The 21,804-nt window shown below is 36.2% G+C and overlaps 2 protein-coding genes across 2 annotated transcripts in view; one reads left to right on the forward strand and one right to left on the reverse strand.

Moving 5' to 3' along the window:
- The window catches only part of LOC140168002 (nephrocystin-3-like), a 279,876-nt gene that overhangs the window by 105,424 nt on the left and 152,648 nt on the right, over positions 1–21,804 (reverse strand).
- Positions 1,060–10,417, forward strand: LOC140168684 (uncharacterized). The gene is made up of 3 exons (XM_072192095.1): positions 1,060–1,185; positions 7,422–8,939; positions 9,951–10,417. The coding sequence occupies exons 2-3, from the start codon at positions 8,477–8,479 to the stop codon at positions 10,415–10,417; spliced, it is 930 nt and encodes a 309-aa protein (XP_072048196.1). The 5' UTR covers positions 1,060–1,185; positions 7,422–8,476.

Below are 21,804 nucleotides of genomic sequence, written 5' to 3' on the forward strand. Positions count from 1 at the left end.
TATAATGATGAATAAACATAGAACCTAATTGTACCATTACTTATGTATAAAATCAAACATAGTAGTAAAATAATTAAATGCATGCTCCTTGTCAAAATGGCTTGATGTAGGTTAAGACCACTTATTTTAAAATAAAGAAAATAAAAGATAATTAATAATTAAAAGTCGCCTCATCCCTGGTTTTCAACCATGAAACAGGAAACTAAGAATTAATTGTGAAGGGCCTAAAATAAATAGAGGGTGAAAATTTCCACTTTTAGGGATGCACCATTTGATACTCAGGGGGGTAGGAAGTTGGGGTCGGGGAAAGAAATTTTTTTAATTTCATGCATTTTTTTAAATTTATACACAGTTAGGTGGGGGAAGTTTTTTTTTTTTTTTTTAGTGTTGGTGGGGAAAACTTTTTTTTTTTTTGCTCAGTGGGTGAAGTGGTTTTTTTTTCAGAAACTTCCTACCCCCACCCTGAGAATCTAATGGTGCGTCCCTTACAGTATGGCTCCAATGATGTGCATAAAGTTCAATAAAGTGGCAACACTGTCTAGCAATACCTATGGGCGCAGAACACCAAATCACTATGTGAAAGGTATAATGGTGTTGAGTTCAGTTTTGGAGACAATGTGATGTCTGTGTAGGGAACATCCCGGGGAACATACTTCTTCACGAGGCACAGGCATGTTCTGATTTAAATGAAAGTTGCTAGCCTATTAATCACTAAAATATGTATACAAATCGATTTCACAAGAAAAGCAGGCCCTGTCGGAATTACTGCTAGCAGAACAAGTTTTAATAGCGTTTAATAGTTTTGGTGTTAAAGTAGCAACTTGGCTTTTCTACATTTTCTATCAAAAACTGAAAGTTAACCAAACTTGAGGCTTGAATTAAAATTTAGCCCTTAATTAAAACTGGGATGACAAATGTATAAATAAGGGAAAAGGAAAAATACTAAATATGCTGATTTTTATTTGCTTTTCATGCAGAAGTTATTTGGTGGTATGCACCCTTATGTTTTCTTCCTGTATTGACAGTGACCTGTGACCTCATTGTGCATGTACTCACATGTACTGTTGTGTAATGTATGGATGGATGAAAGCATGCATCAACTACTACTCATGTACTACTAAAACTACAAGCTCTAGCTGTTTCTCAATGATATTTGACTGCTATATTGAATCTATAGGTATCCAGGTAAGGGATTTGTGCACCAATTCAGTGCTCAGTATTCAAACAATAGACATATATACATGTATATGTCAAACCAGGCCATGCCCATGCCATGCAGGCTTTGGCTATAGTCCAGCTATAAGGCCAAGTATTAAAAAATAAAAATATGTTTCTCGTCCGGGTTTTTAAAAATTTGGAGGACGAGGGCTTTTTATTTTTATTTTTTATTGGGAAACGACCCTAAATACCTGTATTTGGCACCATATTTTGGGTATTCGACATACAGATTGATATCTGAGAAAAAGGAGGATCGAGGCCCTTTTTATTTTATTGTTTTGAGAGGTAGGCCCCTCTAGTGATCACAAAACTCTTCTGAAATGATATATTATGCATTTACACAGCCGTAAAATAAGTTTCAACTTCTGAAACATCTTTTTAAACAAGTTATAACTGAAAGTTTACAAAATAAAAAGAAATTTGAAAAATCTTCAAAAAAGGAGGAGGGCGCGGACGAGAAACATGTTTTTTTTTTACTCGGCCTAATCCTATATATGACTATAGCCCTAGAACTCTGGCCATAGTATCCGTTTTTACTTCCACTAGGGCCAGAGGCACTTACATTGAAAAAATTGTTGGAGATGGTTGAACGCAACAGAACAAATAAATGATGAAAATTGACCTTTTCATTGTGTTCGTGGGTCACTTGCCATGTACCGCAAGAGCTGTAAAATTCCATTTGAAAAAACATATTTTTCATATTTATGCACACTTTCCCTACCTATTTAAATGAACCTCAATATTGACCATCATATTGTACCCATTTGTGTTACCTTCAATTCGACGATCGATTCCTGTTATTTTGCTGTGAAAACGCGTGCATTTACTTGGAGGGAATTGTTCGGTTCTTCCCTTATTTACATCATTGGCATCATTTGACCTCTTGACCTGATGCGACGAGGGCGCTGTGAATTTTCCATTTGCAACAATCTTCCCTACCAATAATGCTTTGCAGTCTATTACCATGAGATTTTATTTGGTACAATGTATATAGTTTGTGGGATACGATAGATACATAGCCCATCATACGCTTAGTATTATGGATAGCCTGCAATCGCATTCGCATCTGACATATATTTGACCTCGCGATCGCCTCATCCTGGGCTCGTCATGTCCATATTACTTTAGGGTGAATAAATGACGGAGTAGTGGATTAGGAATAGTAAATTAACATGAAACGTAAAACACCTGTATAAAACGAGAATAATTCACGCATGACCAACCGGCCGGCTGACCAAAAAAAAAAAAAATACACGCTGGATTGTCTTGGAACTCCAAATGCTTTAGTTACAAACAGAGATTGCGCTAGTAAAAAATGCATTTCAGCCCCTGCCATTTTCACTCCAAGTTCATTTTCGGACTCCCCCGTAAAGTAGAATAGTCCAGATTATCGTAACCTTTGACATTGCCAATATCACACAAATGTTGTCTATTTCATGCCGAAAAGATGTATGAGCAAGTTTCTGAAGAATATTGGTAAGTTTAAGGCCAGATATCAGGCTAACGAATATGATCTGCATATATAGAAAGATCCGATCGTTTTCTGAACATCAAAATTTGATAAATGTCAATGGTACAATTCTAAGCATGTGAAAGTCGTGGGGCCATTTCTCAACACAATACCTGTCAGAGGATAATTTACATAGGCACAAAAGACCGTGTTCACGTACCGTTACTCGGCCAAACATATGGCAGAGTAGGTCCTGGATGGTCTGTACATGTTCCTATCTCCACAACGTTATACCTTTCCAACAAGGAAAGAGATACAAAAGGCGAACGTCTATATATGACCATGATGACTACAAAATGTTATAATTATAATAATAAGCTTACTTTTAACTAATTCTCTCGGTCGAGGTTCAGGCCACGTCACATCCATTAATATGCTATATTTCTAGCTTAATATAATTAGGCAAAAAAAATTGTTTGTTTGTCCACGTCCCACCATTTTTTACAGTCTATGGTCCGACCGACCGTGTACGCTGGTCCCGACCGTGTTTCGTTTTCTTTTCTTTTTAATTTGTGTTGAATGTGCTAGTAAAACAGTAGTTATCTATATAATAATACGCTATTCTCTGTCTCTCTGTCTGTCTGTTTGTCTGTCTGTGACTGCTAATGTGAGGCCGTCAGAGGTCGTGCACGGGCCCCAAACTCGGTGGGTGGGTGTAGTTCTGTCCTGGCAAGAAGAAGTTTATGTTTGTTAAGTCATCTGACCCCGGAGCCCCCGCCCAGGGGTCAATCGCCGTCAAATTACTAAAAACCGTTGTGGGCGGCTGTCCGATGTTGCACAGGGCCCAAACTTGGTGGGTGGGTGTAGTTCTATCCTGGCAAGAATAGGTTTAGGTTCGTTAAGTCATCTGACCCCGGGGCCCCCTCCCAGGGATCAACTGAGGTCAAATTACTAAAAACTGTCGTATGGGCATGAAACTTGGTAGGTACAGTCAACGTTTAGAGCCAAAATTTTGGAAGGTCATTTAGGGGTCACCAAGGTCACCCAGGGGTCATCTGAGGTCAAATTACTAAAAACTGTCATACGGGCATGAAACTTGGTGGGTACAGACAACATTTAGAGCCAAAATTTTGAAAGGTCATTTTGGGGTCATCTAAGGTCACCCACAGCTCATTTGAGGTCAAATTACTAAAAACTCATACGGGCATGAAACTTGGTGGGTACAGACAACATTTAGTGCCAAAATTTTGAAAGGTCATTTTGGGGTCATCCAAGGTCACCCACAGGTCATTTGAGGTCAAATTAGTAAAAACTGTTGTATGGGCATGAAACTTGATGGGTACAGACAACATTGAGAGCCAATTTTTTGGAAGGTCATTTTGGGGTCATCTGAGGTCAAATTAGTAAAAACTGTCGTATGGGCATGAAACTTGGTGGGTACAGTCACCATCAGCCAGGTAATCGCGCCCAGCCGAGAACCGCCAAAAATGGGTAACCGCCTAGTAGTATATTAAATTTAAAGAAAGATAATGTAAAGAAAATGACCAGTATAGGCCTAACATGCAGAACCATCTCAAGAGTTAAAGCAGTAAAGTGCTGTGTGTTTGACTTATTTACCAGTCTTCAAATTGTCAGTTTCAAGTGCAATATCTGTAAAAAAAAAAAAAATCTGACCTACCGACCCAACTGTTTCATAAGCCTCTATGGACAAACAAACCTTTTTTTTTGGCCTTATCCTGAATTTCATCTTAATACAAAAATATGGCATAGCCAGGTTTAATTTGTGAAAATTTTTGCCCCCCACAGTGTCAACACCCTATATTATAAATATTTTTTCCATACATCAGCTCCATACTCCGTTGGTGTGCGACGGGCGATTGGTATTTCACCGAACGCAAGAAAAGGAGTCCTATCTGATTGGCTAGAAATTGATCGCTAAATCGCTCAGTGGTAAAGTACAAACTCAAAATGATTCAATTCTATTGAAATCAATATTCTATTTATACTGACACAGATAAAGAAAACTTGGTTAAATTTTATGATTGCCAAATCCATAAAATACTCACTAATTTTAGACTTTCGCCATCTCGGCTGATGGCTTCTTCAGAAATGACCATTGGGATCCACTTTTCCCGCGGTTTTGGCCGCTGCTTCCGGTGATTTTCTCAGATAAAGAAAGTTTACATATGCATTGTTTATAGACTTGTGATTGAATATACAAGCACCTGGATCTTAGGTGAATGGGCTAAATGTGTTCTTTTATAAATATAAGAGCTTTTACATAATTGTAATTCTCAAAATTAAATATATCACAATTTTGATGAACGATTCAAAATCTTCTACGGATAAAATGCAGTAAAATATATCCACAGCAAACAGCCATGGCCGCTAATTAGTGTATTGCATTTCAAGTTAGTGTATTGGAAACAAAACCTGGGTTTTACCTGAAAAGAAATCAAATTTTCTTGTAATAGCAACATCATTATGGGGTACTAGAGGCTGCGCAAATCGTAATAATGTGTAGAATAGAAACTCTGTGGTATGATAGTCATATGGTGTAAATGGTATGCTTAGCCTGAGTCGCTCGGCCTATCTGGAACAAAATCCACACGCGTAGCTGTTGAAAAACGAGAGGATTCGCCATACTATCACGGCAATTTTTGACACAAAATTATAGGGATGATGACGCTGTGCCCCCCTGTTACCATATATCCCCCCCCCCCCGCCACAAAATTTGCCGATTTAGTTATTTTACCCATGGCATGAGCTAGACTCTTCAGGGTACATATACATGTCAGACATATTTTCAGTTGGTATAATTCTTAGCCTCTTGCTTGAGAAACACTAGCAACGTTAGCGTTAGAGAATATGTGTAATTCCCACTTGGTCCAATCCCATTTGGTCCAATATCCCACTTAGTCCAATCCCATTTGGTCCAATCCCACTTGGTCCATTCCCACTTGGTCCATTCCCACTTGGTCCAGTTCCCACTAAGTCCAATCCCATTTGGTCCGATCCCACTTTAATTTTGTGCGTGCTAGCACTTGTTCAGTGCCTGTATGGGACCATGACAACCCCTCTCTGACATTACAAAATCCACCAGTCCTAGGGCACCGCGCCTCGCTCCTCGGCGTTGCGCGCCTCGCTGCACGTCGCGCCTCGATCCCAGCCGAGGAACTAGAGCTAGTTCTAGTGCGTGCTTCAGAATAAATTAACCTCATACATGTACTTGGTCATTTTAGCTCCCAAAGCGCCAATTTTTGTGTGCTTCCCGCGAATTTATTCCACTTTTGCACCACATTTCGCCAGTTTAGCTTCAATATGGCAAAAATTTTGCGCGCATTTGTACCGTCCGTAAAATTATATCCTGCCGCCAAAAGGTGCTGGATTCACTATACTTCAAAAAAATTTTCCAACCTCATCCCCCCCAATGTCAAAAAGAAATCTACGCCACTGCCCTTGAAGGCATGATTGGTACAAAGCAGAGTCATGTCATTAGTTATTCCATGAATACATGTATAGTGCCTATTCAGCATTGGATGACAATGGAAAAGAAAATACAAGATATTTTGTAATCTCAAAATCATGTGTAGAAAAGAATGGGAAACACTACCATAATAGAATCATATAGTTTATACTTAAGAAATAAAGGGCAATGCATTATCCTTTACACCCAAATAATGTGTCCGAGGCAGTAAAACGTAAATAATGGGTGAGGCGCAGTCGAACCCATTATTTAAACGCTTTTACTGCCGAGGACACATTATTTATGCGTAAAGGATAATGCTGCACCCTTTATTTCTATTCTATTACCAGAAAATAGTGCGATTTAAAGAGAAAATATCATTTTTGGCACAAATATTTTAAGTTGTTTACTTCAAGGTGGAGCGTGTACGCGTAAGTGACAACGCGTATCGCGAAAATATTGCACGCGTGACCAAGCGTAATGCTGTGCGTAGAATGTATTACGGCGCTCGACCCATTATTGCAGAATAATGGGCTCTCACGTGACGTGTTTTAACAAATCACAGTGCGCGATTTTGAATAATGGGTTGTAAGAGTAATAGAATAAGCAATAATAGTGATGGGTTAAACAGGGAGATGTTTCAAATTCCTTGGGAACCAGCTTATTTTCACGCAGTATGATCTAGCTCCGGGATATCCTGAGCATTTTGTTACTTTTTTTTTAATTGGCTGAAAAGTTGGTGCTGGCCAAAAAATTTCTTTGGACATGGGGTTGAAAAACTCTCTCTCCAAAAGAGTGAGAAGAGTAATGACCAGGAGTAATGACTCCAAAGAGAGTGAAAATCACTCCAAAAAAGAGTGAAATCCACTCCAAAAAGAGTGAAAATCAATCAAAAAAAAGTGACAGCTTCTAAGGAGGAACAACTCGACAAAGACTTTGTCCCTGAATGAGCGATATCGACTCTTTTGGAGTGACTTTCACTCCCTTTGGAGTAACTTTTACTCTTTTGGAGAGCAAATTTTACACTCTTTTATAGAGAGTAACTTTATCTGCAATTTCGAATAAAAACTACATTTAGGGTTGAAAGCAAAACTCAACCGGCGGTCAACTGCACCGGTACAGCCTGGTTTCTATTGTTCTAAACAATGGGAACCAGATGGAACTGGTGGAGTGGTACGTAACTGCCGGTCGAGTTTTGATTTAATCCTTAATACAATGCCGTAACAATTCAGCACACTTTTATTTTGGTTTTACCACATTATGCACTCTCTTCTTTATCCTGTACAGATCAGATGGCAGAGTCTCTCTAAGGACACTCAAAATGGGAAGTCTACCTGAGGCCTCACAAGTGTAAATACTGCAAATGCTTTTACCATGATTTAAGACAATATCTCTGTCACAGACGTTATCATGAGCGACAAATTCATCGTTACTGGTATACCTGCAAGCTAGAAGAAACAGTTTCCAGATCGAGATCCAGCGCAAATAAGGAAACCAAAGAGGCCTTACAAAGGCCAATACTGCAATGAAAACTTTAAATATTTTGGAGACTGCGCCGTACATAAACAGACTCAAACATGTATAAAGAAGCCTTACAGATGCCAATATTGCAATAAAGGCTTCAAAACATAGTGAAACATGAAAGAACACACATCATGGAGAAGCCTCATAAATGCCAATATTGCAAGAAAAGCTTCGCATATTCTCGCGACTTAAAAAGGCATGAACGAATTCACACCAAAGAGAAGCCTTATGAATGCCAATATTGCAAGAAAAGCTTCGCTCTTTCTAGCACCTTAAAAAAGCATGAAAGGATTCACACCAAAGAGAAGCCTTATGAATGCCAATATTGTAAGAAAGGCTTCACACAATCTATCCACTTAAAAAGGCATGAACTAATTCACACCAAAGAGAAGCCTTATGAATGCCAATATTGTAAGAAAGGCTTCACACGATCTAGCGGCTTAAGAAGGCATGAACGAATTCACACCAAGAAGCCTTATGAATGCCAATTTTGCAAGAAAAGCTTTGCACATTCTAGCGACTTAAAAAGGCATGAACGAATTCACACCAAAGAGAAGCCTTATGAATGCCAATATTGCAAAAAAAGCTTCGCACATTCTAGGGACTTAAAAAGACATGAAAGGATTCACACCAAAGAGAAGCCTTATGAATGCCAATATTGCAAAAAATGCTTCACACATTCTAGCGACTTAAAAAGGCATGAACAAATTCACACCAAAGAGAAGCCTTATGAATGCCAATATTGCAAAAAAAGCTTCAGCACATTCTAGGGACTTAAAAAGACATGAAAGGATTCACACTAAAGAGAAGCCTTATGAATGCCAATATTGCAAAAAATGCTTCACACAATCAGGTCACTTAAAAGGCATGAACTAATTCACACCAAAGAGAAGCCTCATGAATGCCAAAAAGGCTTCTCACAATCAGGCAACTTAAAAGGGCATGAACTAATTCACACCAAAGAGAAGCCTCATGAATGCCAAAAAGGCTTCTCACAATCAGACAACTTAAAAAGGCATGAACTAATTCACACCAAAGAGAAGCCTCATGAATGCCAAAAAGGCTTCTCACAATCAGGCAACTTAAAAAGGCATGAACTAATTTACACCAAAGAGAAGCCTTACGAATGCCAATATTGCAAGAAAGGCTTTAAAACGTGGGATATGAAAAGACATGAAAGAACACACACCAAGGAGAAGCATTATGTATGTAAACATTGCGATAAAGGCTTTGCGAGGAGTTTTGCTTTAAAAAGGCATGAAAAGGTTCATAACAACCAAGGTAAGCTGTCAGCTTATAAGTAGCAAAAAATTTTTTTTTACTGCAGTGCCACCCGATGACCCCCTTTTTTCACTAGCTTACACCCAATGACCCCCTTTTTTTAGAAATGTACACACTAAAATTGGTAGCAATTTTTGCTAAAAAATTGGAAATTTATGCCCAGAAAGTTATTTTTCATGGTCAATGACACCCAATTCTAAACATTTCCACACATACTAAAGTAATGTATGTTATCTCAGTTGCCTTCATTTCTGAATCTTCCCAAGCTTTCTCGATCATCGTTCTTTGCTCACCCAAAATCTTCAAATCTAGATGACGGGTTCGACCAAACCCTCGAACCTCCTGGCTACGGGCCTGGTATTCATAGTGTAAGTGATGCAGCGTATCATGGAAAATTGTACACATATCTGTACCCCGGGGGGTCACTCGCTTACCAAAGTGGTATGCATGCTCGTCCCAGCACCTCAAAAATGGACCCTATAAATGGCGTAATCATCAGTGTAGACAAATTTCACCCCTTATCAGCATAAGGCTATGAAAATCTTACCCCTAAAATATGGCGTAATTCGGTGCAAGAAACTAAAATGGACCCCTAAATGGCATAAACTCTAAAACAAATCCATTGAAATTGAAAAAGATACCCTAAACGTCGAAACTTTACCTGAAAAGCACCCTTTTTCTAAAAACGTGACGCCGCCACAAGGCCAAAAATCGACCCTTTTTCGATGTTTTTGGGGACGAGCATGCGTACCACTTTGGTATACGAGTGACCCCCCCAGGATCTGTACATACTGCTCTGCGTAGGCTGTGTCATGCTCTATTGCCTTTCACATGCAATGAGGGCACATTATTACGATTACGTCACATGGCACGACTGGACAAATCACAGTGCACAATTTTGAAGAATGGTTGGTCAAGACTCACCAATTAATTAGCTGCTTCAATCTTTCCATACTTTTATTTTGGTTTTACTACGCTTTAATTATGTTATCTCTTCTTCATCCTTTATAGAGATCAGATGGGAAGTGTACCTGATGAGGCCTCATAAGTGTAAATATTGCCAACGATTTTTGTGTGATGCCCAACAATATCTGCGTCACAGACGTCGTCATGAGCAGCAAATTCATCGTTACTGGTATAACTGCAAGAAGAAACATGCTCCAGTCCACCCAAGGGAACTACCAATTCCTACAGATAATACAGTTGATGCTCATGAGCAAATTCACACTATAGATGAGAGGAATTACAAATGCCAGTACTGCAATGAAGAATTTAAACATCAACACACTCATGACATGGAGAAGCCTTACAAATGCTGTTATTGCAAGAAAGGCTTTAAGTATTTTGGAGACCTCATCATACATCAACAGACTCACACTAAAGATGAGAGACCTTACAAATGCCTGTACTGCAAAGAAGAATTTAAATATTATGGACCCTGGCTGAAATTTGATACATTTTTGATACACCACTTTTGATACGTATGAAAAATGTATGAAAAAAAGGTATTTGAATTGGAACCCTCATTTCATACACTTTAAAGTATCAAAACTGTATCAAATTAACATTGCATACACATTTTATACATATCAAAAGTGTATCAAATGCCAAGATAATGTATCAAAAAAGTATTAAATGAAATGTATCCTTTCATTTCATACATATTTGATACATAATTATATCAAAAGTGTATCAAATATGTAACTGTATCAAATCAGGGTTCCAATTTAAACTGTATCAAATGAGTGTTGACATTTTTATCCTTTCATTTCATACACATTTCATACATAATTTATATCAAAAGTGTATCGAATATGTAACTGTATCAAATCAGGGTTCCAATTTAAACTGTATCAAATTAGCGTTGAAATTTTTATCCTTTCATTTCATACACATTTCATACATAATTTATATCAAAAGTGTATCGAATATGTAAGTGTATCAAATCAGGGTTCCAATTTAAACTGTATCAAATTAGCGTTCAAATTTTATCCTTTCATTTCATACACATTTCATACATAATTATATCAAAAGTGTATGAAAAATGTAACTGTATCAAATCAGGGTTCCAATTTAAACTGTATCAAATTAGTGTTGAATTTTTATCCTTTCATTTCATACACATTTCATACATAATTTATATCAAAAAGTGTATCGAATATGTAACTGTATCAAATCAGGGTTCCAATTTAAACTGTATCAAATTAGCGTTGAAATTTTTATCCTTTCATTTCATACACATTTCATACATAATTTATATCAAAAGTGTATCGAATATGTAACTGTATCAAATCAGGGTTCCAATTTAAACTGTATCAAATTAGCGTTCAAATTTTTATCCTTTCGTTTCATACACATTTCATACATAATTTATATCAAAAGTGTATCGAATATGTAACTGTATCAAATCAGGGTTCCAATTTAAACTGTATCAAATTAGCGTTGAAATTTTTATCCTTTCATTTCATACACATTTCATACACAATTTATATCAAAAGTGTATGAAATATGTAACTGTATCAAATCAGGGTTCCAATTTAAACTGTATCAAATTAGTGTTGAATTTTTATCCTTTCATTTCATACACATTTCATACATAATTTATATCAAAAGTGTATGAAATATGTAACTGTATCAAATAAGCGCCCAATTTAAACTGTATCAAATTAGCGCTCAAATTGTATCCTTTCATTTCATACACATTTCATACATAATTATATCAAAAGTATGAAATATGTAACTGTATCAAATTCAGGGTTCCAATTTAAACTGTATCAAATTAGTGTTGAATTTTTATCCTCTCATTTCATACACATTTCATACATAATTTATATCAAAAGTGTATCGAATATGTAACTGTATCAAATCAGGGTTCCAATTTAAACTGTATCAAATTAGCGTTGAAATTTTTATCCTTTCATTTCATACACATTTCATACATAATTTATATCAAAAGTGTATCGAATATGTAACTGTATCAAATCAGGGTTCCAATTTAAACTGTATCAAATTAGCGTTCAAATTTTATCCTTTCATTTCATACACATTTCATACATAATTTATATCAAAAGTGTATGAAATATGTAACTGTATCAAATAAGCGTTCCAATTTAAACTGTATCAAATTAGCGTTCAAATTGTATCCTTTCATTTCATACACATTTCATACATAATTATATCAAAAGTGTATGAAATATGTAACTGTATCAAATCAGGGTTCCAATTTAAACTGTATCAAATTAGCGTTGAAATTTTTATCCTTTCGTTTCATACACATTTCATACATAATTTATATCAAAAGTGTATCGAATATGTAACTGTATCAAATCAGGGTTCCAATTTAAACTGTATCAAATTAGCGTTGAAATTTTTATCCTTTCATTTCATACACATTTCATACACAATTTATATCAAAAGTGTATGAAATATGTAACTGTATCAAATCAGGGTTCCAATTTAAACTGAATCAAATTAGCTTTCAAATTTTATCCTTTCATTTCATACACATTTCATACATAATTATATCAAAAGTGTATGAAAAATGTAACTGTATCAAATTCAGGGTTCCAATTTAAACTGTATCAAATTAGTGTTGAATTTTTATCCTTTTATTTCATACACATTTCATGCACATTTCATACATAATTATATCAAAAGTGTATGAAATATGTAACTGTATCAAATAAGCGTTCCAATTTAAACTGTATCAAATTAGCGTTCAAATGTTATCCTTTCATTTCATACACATTTCATACATAATTGTATCAAAAGTGTATGAAATATGTAACTGTATCAAATCAGGGTTCCAATTTAAACTGTATCAAATTAGTGTTGAAATTTTTATCCTTTCATTTCATACACATTTCATACATAATTTATATCAAAAGTGAATCGAATATGTTACTGTATCAAATCAGCGTTCCAATTTAAACTGTATCAAATTAGCATTGAAATTTCGATCCTTTCATTTCATACACATTTCATACATAATTATATCAAAAGTGTATCAAATATGTCACTGTATCAAATCAGCGTTCCAATTCTGATGCTGGCCAGCGGGACCGCCCTATTTTTGATACATGCCATTTGATACACTTTTGATATAGTGTTTTTGATACACTTTTGATAGTTTTTTTATACACTTTTGATAGCTTTTTGATACACTTTTGATAGTTTTTTGATACACTTTTGATACAGTTTTTATACACTTTTGATACAGTTTTTATACACTTTTGATACAGTTTTTTATACACTTTTGATACAGTTTTTCAAATTTCAAAATTGGTCCAATCAAGCTTAAAAACAACAAGCAAACATTAATGACCCCAAAGTGAAGGGGTCAAAGGTCAAATTTTGAAATTAGTCTAATCAAGCTCAAATTCAACACTGCTCTCTACTGCCAATGCTGACCTCTAGCACTTTCCCCCATCACGGAGCAGCTCAATGCACCTTTCCCCTATCAACGTTCAAAATTACAACACAATAGGATAAATGTGTGAGAAAGTATTGCAAAAAAGAAGCAAAACCCAACCAAAATGAAACATACATACATCAGAGGGCCTGCTTGGAAAGCAGTGCTTGTCACTGAAGTTGTTACCCTCAATAAAGAGACAAAAAGGCTACCAATAACAAAAAGATCTACTATACAGGCATGTGCTATATTCATGCTTAATACATATATACAATATACATAGAGGCCCTATATATAATATATAGTAAGCTTACCTTATCAGAACAAAGTCAGATATTTCCTCTTTAATCACAGGCCCTGATTACAACTACATTGTAACCTAATGTGCAGTCTACAAGCATGTTTGTATCTTCATCATGATAAATAAAACACCATAATTTGCTCTAAAATACAGTACATTTCCAAATGCAAATCCTGGTGTTAACTGCATGCATGCCACATGGGCAAATTGGAAAATGATGAGTCATTTTCTAGACATGTGATCAGTTATTGATACAGTTTTGATACACTACAAAAGGTCAGTTTATGAAAGCCCAATTTGATACACTTTTGATATACCTCTAGCCACCCAAAATAAACTAAGTCCAATTTAATACGCTTTTGATACACTGTAGGCAGCCATAATTTGACCAAGTCCAATTTGATACACTTTTGATATACCTCTAGCCACCAAAAATTAACTAAGTTCAATTTGATACACTTTACATACACTAAAAACAGGCAAAGTCCAATTTAATACACTTTTGATACACTGTATGCAGCCAGAATTTGACTAAGTCCAATTTGATATACTTTTGATATACATCTAGCACCAAAAAGTTAATTTTGATACACTTTACATACACTGAAAAACTGCAAAGTCCAATTTGACACACTTTTGATACACCACAAGCATGGCCAAAATTAACTAAGTTCAAATTTGATACACTTTTGATACATTTTTGATACAGTTAGGTGGTATTTGATACAGTTTTGATACCCTATATTTTCAGTTGATACATTTTCAATACACCCTTTGTATATCAAAACTGTATCAAATTGCCGTTTGATACAGTTTTAATACACTTTGATACACTTTTGATACACTTCTTGCTGTATAGAATTTCTGCTAGGGGAGACCGTGCCATACATCAACACACTCATGCCATGGAGAAGCCTTGCTTTAAGTATTTTGGAAAGGGAGACCTCACCATACATCATGGAGACCGTGCCATACATCAACACACTCGTGACATGGAGAAGCCTTGCTTTAAGTATTTTGGAGAGGGAGACCTCACCATACATCATGGAGACCGTGCCATACATCAACACACTCGTGACATGGAGAAGCCTTGCTTTAAGTATTTTGGAGAGCGAGACCTCACCATACATCATGGAGACCGTGCCATACATCAACACACTCATGTCATGGAGAAGCCTTGCTTTAAGTATTTTGGAGAGGGAGACCTCACCATACATCATGGAGACCGTGCCATACATCAACACACTCGTGTCATGGAGAAGCCTTGCTTTAAGTATTTTGGAGAGGGAGACCTCACCATACATCAACAGACTCACACTAATGAGAAGCCTGTTATAATACAATCATTGCAAGAAAATTCCAGCCCGGCCAAGGAAGATGAGAGACCTTCCAATGACAGCTTTGCACATTTGGGAGACCATATATATGGCATACCTCAACAGAATCATGACATACAAGAAGAGATGCCTTACAAATGCCAATATTGCACAAAGGCCTTCTCACAATCTGGACACTTAAAACTCATAAAAAAATCATACAATATATTACGGAAATACTTTGCACAGTCTAATCAGTTAAAGAAGCATAGAAGAATACATGTCTCTTACAAATGCCAATACTGCAAGGAATGCTTTTCACAAACTAGTGACTTGAGAAATCATGAACAAACTCATATAAAGCCTTACCAATGCCAATATTGCAGGGAATGTTTCTCACAAACTAGTGACTTGAGAAATCATGAACAAACTCATATAAAGCCTTACAAATGCCAATATTGCAGGGAATGTTTCTCACAAACTAGTGACTTGAGAAATCATGAACAAACTCATATAAAGCCTTACAAATTCCGTTGATATTGCAGGAATGTTTCTCACAAACTAGTGACTTGAGAAATCATGAACAAACTCATATAAAGCCTTACAAATACCGTTGATATTGCAGGGAATGTTTCTCACAAACTAGTGACTTGAGAAATCATGAACAAACTCATATAAAGCCTTACAAATACCGTTGATATTGCAGGGAATGTTTCTCACAAACTAGTGACTTGAGAAATCATGAACAAACTCATATAAACCCTTACCAATGCCAATATTGCTGGGAATGTTTCTCACAAACTAGTGACTTGATCATGAACAAACTCATATAAAGCCTTAACAATGCCAATATTGCAGGGAATGTTTCTCACAAACTAGTGACTTGAAAAAGCATGAACAAACTCATTAAACCCTTACCAAATTATGCCAATACTGCAAGGAATGCTTTCAGAAACTAGTGACTTGAGAAATCATGAACAAACTCGATCATAAATGCCTTATAAATGTCAATATTGCAGGGAATGTTTCTCGCAAACTAGTGACTTGAGAATTAGTTGTTTGGTTATCAAAAACTTCCATCACCCAATGGAATTTGGGGAGCTGCACAGATAATTGGTGGATGTTACAATCTAAGGGCGCGTTCTCACTATGCCTGTTTGATACCAGGACGTGGAGTCGATCCTACATCGAGTCCACTTCCAAGCATAGTGAGAACGCGAATAAGTGGTTTCGATCCTACATCCAGGATGTAGCATCGAGACCACCTCATTGCGGTAGTCTCGTCCCTAGGACGTGCTATCAAACAGCAGAGTGAGAACGCGTTTACAAGTGGACTCGATCCACTTATACCGGAAATGTTGTATACACAACCTTGATGGCCGTCGTTGTACTATAGGCCTATACAATATACATGTGTACATTATATAATTTTCCATGATAAAATGTAAACATGCATTTTTAACTTAAAATTCGTAGCTGGTATTATAGAACAAATTTATACATGCATGCTTTATTTCATGAATTTACAATATTTATTTTTATGCGGAAAAAGTCGAGGGAAAGTGGATATACACGGACGTCGCTCGCTCGAGATGCTTGCCGTAGTTTGATGAGCAGCATGCTTCTCGCAGTGTGAAAACAACGGCATCGCAGCAAGATACAGATTTTATCCAGTTTCAGAATTAAACAAAACGACATTGGGCTTTACAGTATAATTATACAAAAGAATATTCAGGTGTAATATTCGTTTTTTAAGGTGTACATTTTGCTAGACTGAGTTAAAATTACCAATCAAAATTAGTATTTTTATCAAAATTAGTATTTTTGATGGTGATTTAGAGGTTGTGTTGCGTGTGAATCGGCATGCTTGACCAAAATCAGAAATAACCACCCGATGTATTTCTCTCATTTTACACGTATAGGCCTATATAAAATAACAGTTTTTAGAGGTGTTTATTTCAGATCTTTCCAAATACATGCATATATCACAAAATAACATATCCATAGATTGAAGGAATATATCAGGGGGCCTGGAAATAAAACATGATCTTTCCAAATTGATAGTAGTTTGATTTGCGCTGTGAGTTCGGCTCAAAACATGCATTGGAACAGAATTTGTGACGTCATGGTCATGCATTGAAGCGCTTGATATTATAACATCCGGGTAAGTGGAGTCGATCCTACATCAGCATTTTGGTGTTAGTGAGAACGCGAAATCAATGTGGACTGAGTCCACTTGTATGTGGACTCGGACCTAGGTACGAGACCCCATGTCTGTAGTGAGAACACGACCTAAATGCGAATAGGTGTGCACCGTTCGGCACCAACCTAGTTGATGCGATCTGATTGTGATGATTCACCATTGCAGCGAAATTACAGCGCTTTGAGTCCTCTAAGATCTGGAGAAAGGCGCTTTATAAATCCAAAATTTAAATTTATTTATTGCAGGTAATGCTTCTCACGAACTAGTGACTTAAAAATCATGAACAAATTCATACCAATGAGACGCCTTTATCAAATAAGTAAATCAAAAAATAAATTTGGGATTTATATAGCGCCTTTTTCCAGCTAGATGTTGAAGGATACAAAGCACAATCAGATCGCATCATCTACATGTAGGCCAGTTGCAGCCGAACCTGGCACAGACCTATCCGCACTTAGATTGTAACATCCACTATACATTATCCATCCATTATCTGTGCAGCTCCCCAAATTCCATTGGGTGAAGGAAGTTTTTGATAACTAAACAACTATGGCCATCTTAAATGATGGGGTATGAACGTTTGGACAGTATTTATTGTGGGACATTTGAGCACATCAGACATATCGAATTGCATTCTGAATACGATGAATGTCCTTCTGATATCAAATAATTTTGATTTTTTGAAATTCGCAATGAATGTAATAGTATATGGCAAATGTTAAAAATTGATATTTTTGATATTTAACAGTACTCGAAGTAAACTTTATAAATCTGATGATTTATACTTGAAGTGTATGCAGGTGGGATGAGAAGCCGACGATCAATTGAAAATTTTGACCTTTTGAAGATATATGGATTTTTTTTCCCAAAACACCAAAACAAAATAGGTCTTTCTGGGAAAAAATCCATATCTTCAGTATGAAAGGTCAACATTTTCAATTGATTGTTGGCTTTTCCTCCCAGCTACATACACTTTAAGAATATATCATTAGATTTATCAAATTTACTTCGAGGACTGTTATATATAAAAAAATGTGAAAAATATCAAATTTTTATAATTTGTCATAAAATTGTTATTATATCGTGAATTTCAAAAAATGAAAATTATTTGATATCAGAAAGACATTCTGCATATTCAGAATGCAATTCGATATGTCTGATATGTGCTCTCATGTCCCACAAAAAATACTGTCGAAATGCTTAAAACGCTCATTCCAGATCCCTTAATTAAATCATGTGTCTCAAAGCTACCGTGCGCGTTAGTAAAATCGTGCGCATAATCCTCTTTGAAAATCAACAAATTAATTTTTTTTTATGTCTTTTATTATTTTTTTTAAACAAAAGGCAAAAATAACACCCAAAATTCATATTTGATCATAAGATTTTTTGAAAATATTGGACACGAAAATAATTATAAGAGAAGAATTTATAGTTTATAGCTGTGACTTAATTTGTCTACTATTCCACCATTTGCATCATTGGGTAATTTTTGCACAAAGTTCTTGTCCGAAATCCTGAACTGACATGAAAAAAAAAAAAAACATAAAAAATACAATAAAAAAAACCCGCATTCTGCATTAGGTTTTCAATTTCTCACAAGCTTTGAGACACAGGATTTAATTAAGATGGCCTAATCACCGATTTTTTTGTTGAAAAAATGCCAATATTGCAAGAGAGGTTTCTCACGAGCCAATACCTTATCAAATCATGAAAATAATCATTGCAGCAAGAAGCCAAATGTGCAGCATTTTGAAGGGGTGGGGATTAAGTATTTCAATTTGACAGAAGTAGTGATGAATTACCATAGCAATAGGTGAAAACAATTTGTGAATGTATTGCCCTGCACTATAAGTAAGCTGCACTCATCACCTACCATGTCATGTGTATGTGTGCAATGATTATCATAGATTGAACACATACTGCTCTTAGTTTCAAGACACTAATCGTACAAGTGCATGTGAATCATACATGAAATATCCATAGAATTACAATCCAGGTTTTTATGTCTATTCTTTGATAATCAATTGTGGGATGCACTTACAGCGTACATCTAGTGCAGGGAAATATCTTCAAAAATTGTTTTCACCCATCGCTATGGTAATAGAGAAATTAAGCTAGGAAAAACAATGAATGTGAAATGGTGATATTTGTGTTGTTTGTTTCTGTGGGTGTTATCCTTTTACACTTTTACAAATATTGGGTGTATGAATCAGGAACAATTCTAGAAACATAGGCTTAGGAACCGGGGGGCTTGGGGGCTCAGTACCCTCAATAATTTTGGTGTGGGGGCTGGAATACATTTCAGCCCCCCCCCCCTAATAATTCTAAGTGATTAAGTTAAAAAATTGTGATAAAATAGAGTGAAAATGGATGTTTGTGACCTATATTTTGCAAAATTGTCTGACTCCGAGGGGGGGCACCCCCCTTGAGCACCCAAGTGTGGCCCACCAAAATGTTCTCAATTTTCAACACCCCATGTAGAAAAATCAAACACAATGTCAAAACAAAATGGATTTTTTTGCATTATTTCTAGTATGCTAAGCATTTTCATTAATTTCATACATAAATTCCTGCTGTATTTAGAACTACTTTGCATTCAGTGCATATTTATAGTAAACAGTAATAAAATCCAAACCAATTAAGTCAATTGCATTATTTATTCTAAACATATACTTTTAGACAAAACATATGCAAAGTCAATCTAGAAGAAGCAAATTCTAATTCCAAGATAAATAAAGGGCCCTCTCGCGATTAAGTTTTCAGGCTTTGCCAAATATAAACTGTTTCCCTTGCTTTAAAATCGGGCATGAGAATGATCATCCATGAAAAAACCTGACCAAGTTTGAATAAAAATTCCTTTAAAAAGGAAATGGGCGTACCAAAGAAAGTGCGCATGATGTAGGGTATTGTAAATGTTCGACATAAGTATTGGAATTAATCATAGAACTGGGATAAACAAGCAAGCACGTGTAGAACTTTACGATTTGAAAAGGTTAAGTGTGAAAAAAAAATGAATTTTTTATATATCATTGCAAACACACCCCTGTTTCTAAGGCACACAAGGACCTCATTTTGCACAGGCATACTATATGAAAATGGGGATACAAACTAATAAACATACCTGTAATCACAGTAGACCTATCTCGCCAACACCCGACAACATGCCAAGCAATTGTGATTTGTATTGAACCCCTTCAACGTGGAGTTGTATATAGGTTATTTGCGCTGGGGATTTGTTTAAGCGTGGCGTGGATGTCTATGGTTGCAGGTGTGTCCACATTTGCATAGGAGGGGACTTGTGGGGCTTATAGCCCCTCAATAATTTTGGTCTAGGGGCTCAGGGCTACAAAAAAAGAAAAGTTATGTAATAATGTATAGGCCTACATTTATGCCTATACTACAGATAATATTAGTGACCCGGCAGCACAAATGAGCCATAAATTGTATTATGAGTTACGGTGTAAAATGTGTACGAAGGTCGTATTCATCGGTAACTTAAGCTGGCCCGACATCTGTCTCATTTTGATAGTCAAAACTAATCAATAATCCTATTGTTGAAGTGGATAATAAGCTTCTACCTTAGATGGGCATTTAACTTTTAATAGCTCTGGTCTTTGTTTGCTTATATTGCTAAATCCTGTTCAAGTGGTGTGTTACCAGGCATTGTATTTTGTACAGGTATGCATAACCAACAATTAACAATGAGAGAACTTCCTTAAACCTCGTTGACTTGGGGATGATTTGAAATGACCGCCAATTACGACTGTTTGATATTTATTGCCAGCAATGTGGAAAAAGAGACACATGTAAAAATGTAAAAAGCTATAATTTTGTTGAAGGAGCAAAGTTTAACAAACCATAACCCCGCTTCTGGATATCGTTTGAAGTCAAATGATATACCATTTTTAAGTTTATGATATTTGTTTTTAAACACAAAATAAAACAAAATTGACCGGGGAGGAAGTTACGGCTCATTCACCGTGAACGGTCACATTAGTTTTAATATGCATGTAATCCCGGGGGGCACTCCAACTTTGGAGGTGACGCGTATGTAGGGCTGTTAAGACCCCCTTTTTCAGCATCGCTGTCACCCAAAGACCTCATATTTTTTTTACTTAACACATACTCTGTCACCCGAAGACCCCAGTATTTTCCATTTGATCTGTCACCCAAAGACCCTTACAAGTTCAATTTGAACAGCAACTTTCATTTATCACTGATTTTGTTACTTATTTTGAAAAAACTAAGAAATTTGAAGCCATTTACAACTAGAAATTGATTTTTGAGGTTTCTATGGCGCTGTTTCGGCTCTGACCCAAAGATTCCATTTTAAAAAAAAAGGTCATGTTCTCACCCAATGACCCCATATTTTTTACATTTTGCTCTCACTCTCACCGAATGCCAAAAATCACCCTCTCACCGAAAGTTTCATCTCATACTAAACGTCATTAAATGTCAAAAGTGATACTATAATGGTGCGTGCTATCGCTGGAGCACGCCTAATCAAAACTCTTGCCCCTCCCCTGTTTCCCCTAGTAAATTATGAACATTTCACCTTTTTGCGGTAATTTTGCACCAAATGTGTTGATTTTGCCCCCCCCCCCCAATATTCACTTTGCCCCCTCAATGCCCCC

This window comes from Amphiura filiformis, chromosome 13 (assembly GCF_039555335.1).
Source record: "Amphiura filiformis chromosome 13, Afil_fr2py, whole genome shotgun sequence".
NCBI classification, from domain to species: domain Eukaryota; kingdom Metazoa; phylum Echinodermata; class Ophiuroidea; order Amphilepidida; family Amphiuridae; genus Amphiura; species Amphiura filiformis.

Bases quoted from the DNA above. Each gene is read 5' to 3' on its own strand.
- LOC140168684 (XM_072192095.1), top strand. From the start codon at position 8,477: ATGCCAATATTGCAAAAAATGCTTCACACAATCAGGTCACTTAAAAGG. The intron at 8,940-9,950 runs GTAAGCTGTCAG...CATCCTTTATAG, and splicing joins AAAGGTTCATAACAACCAAG to AGATCAGATGGGAAGTGTAC.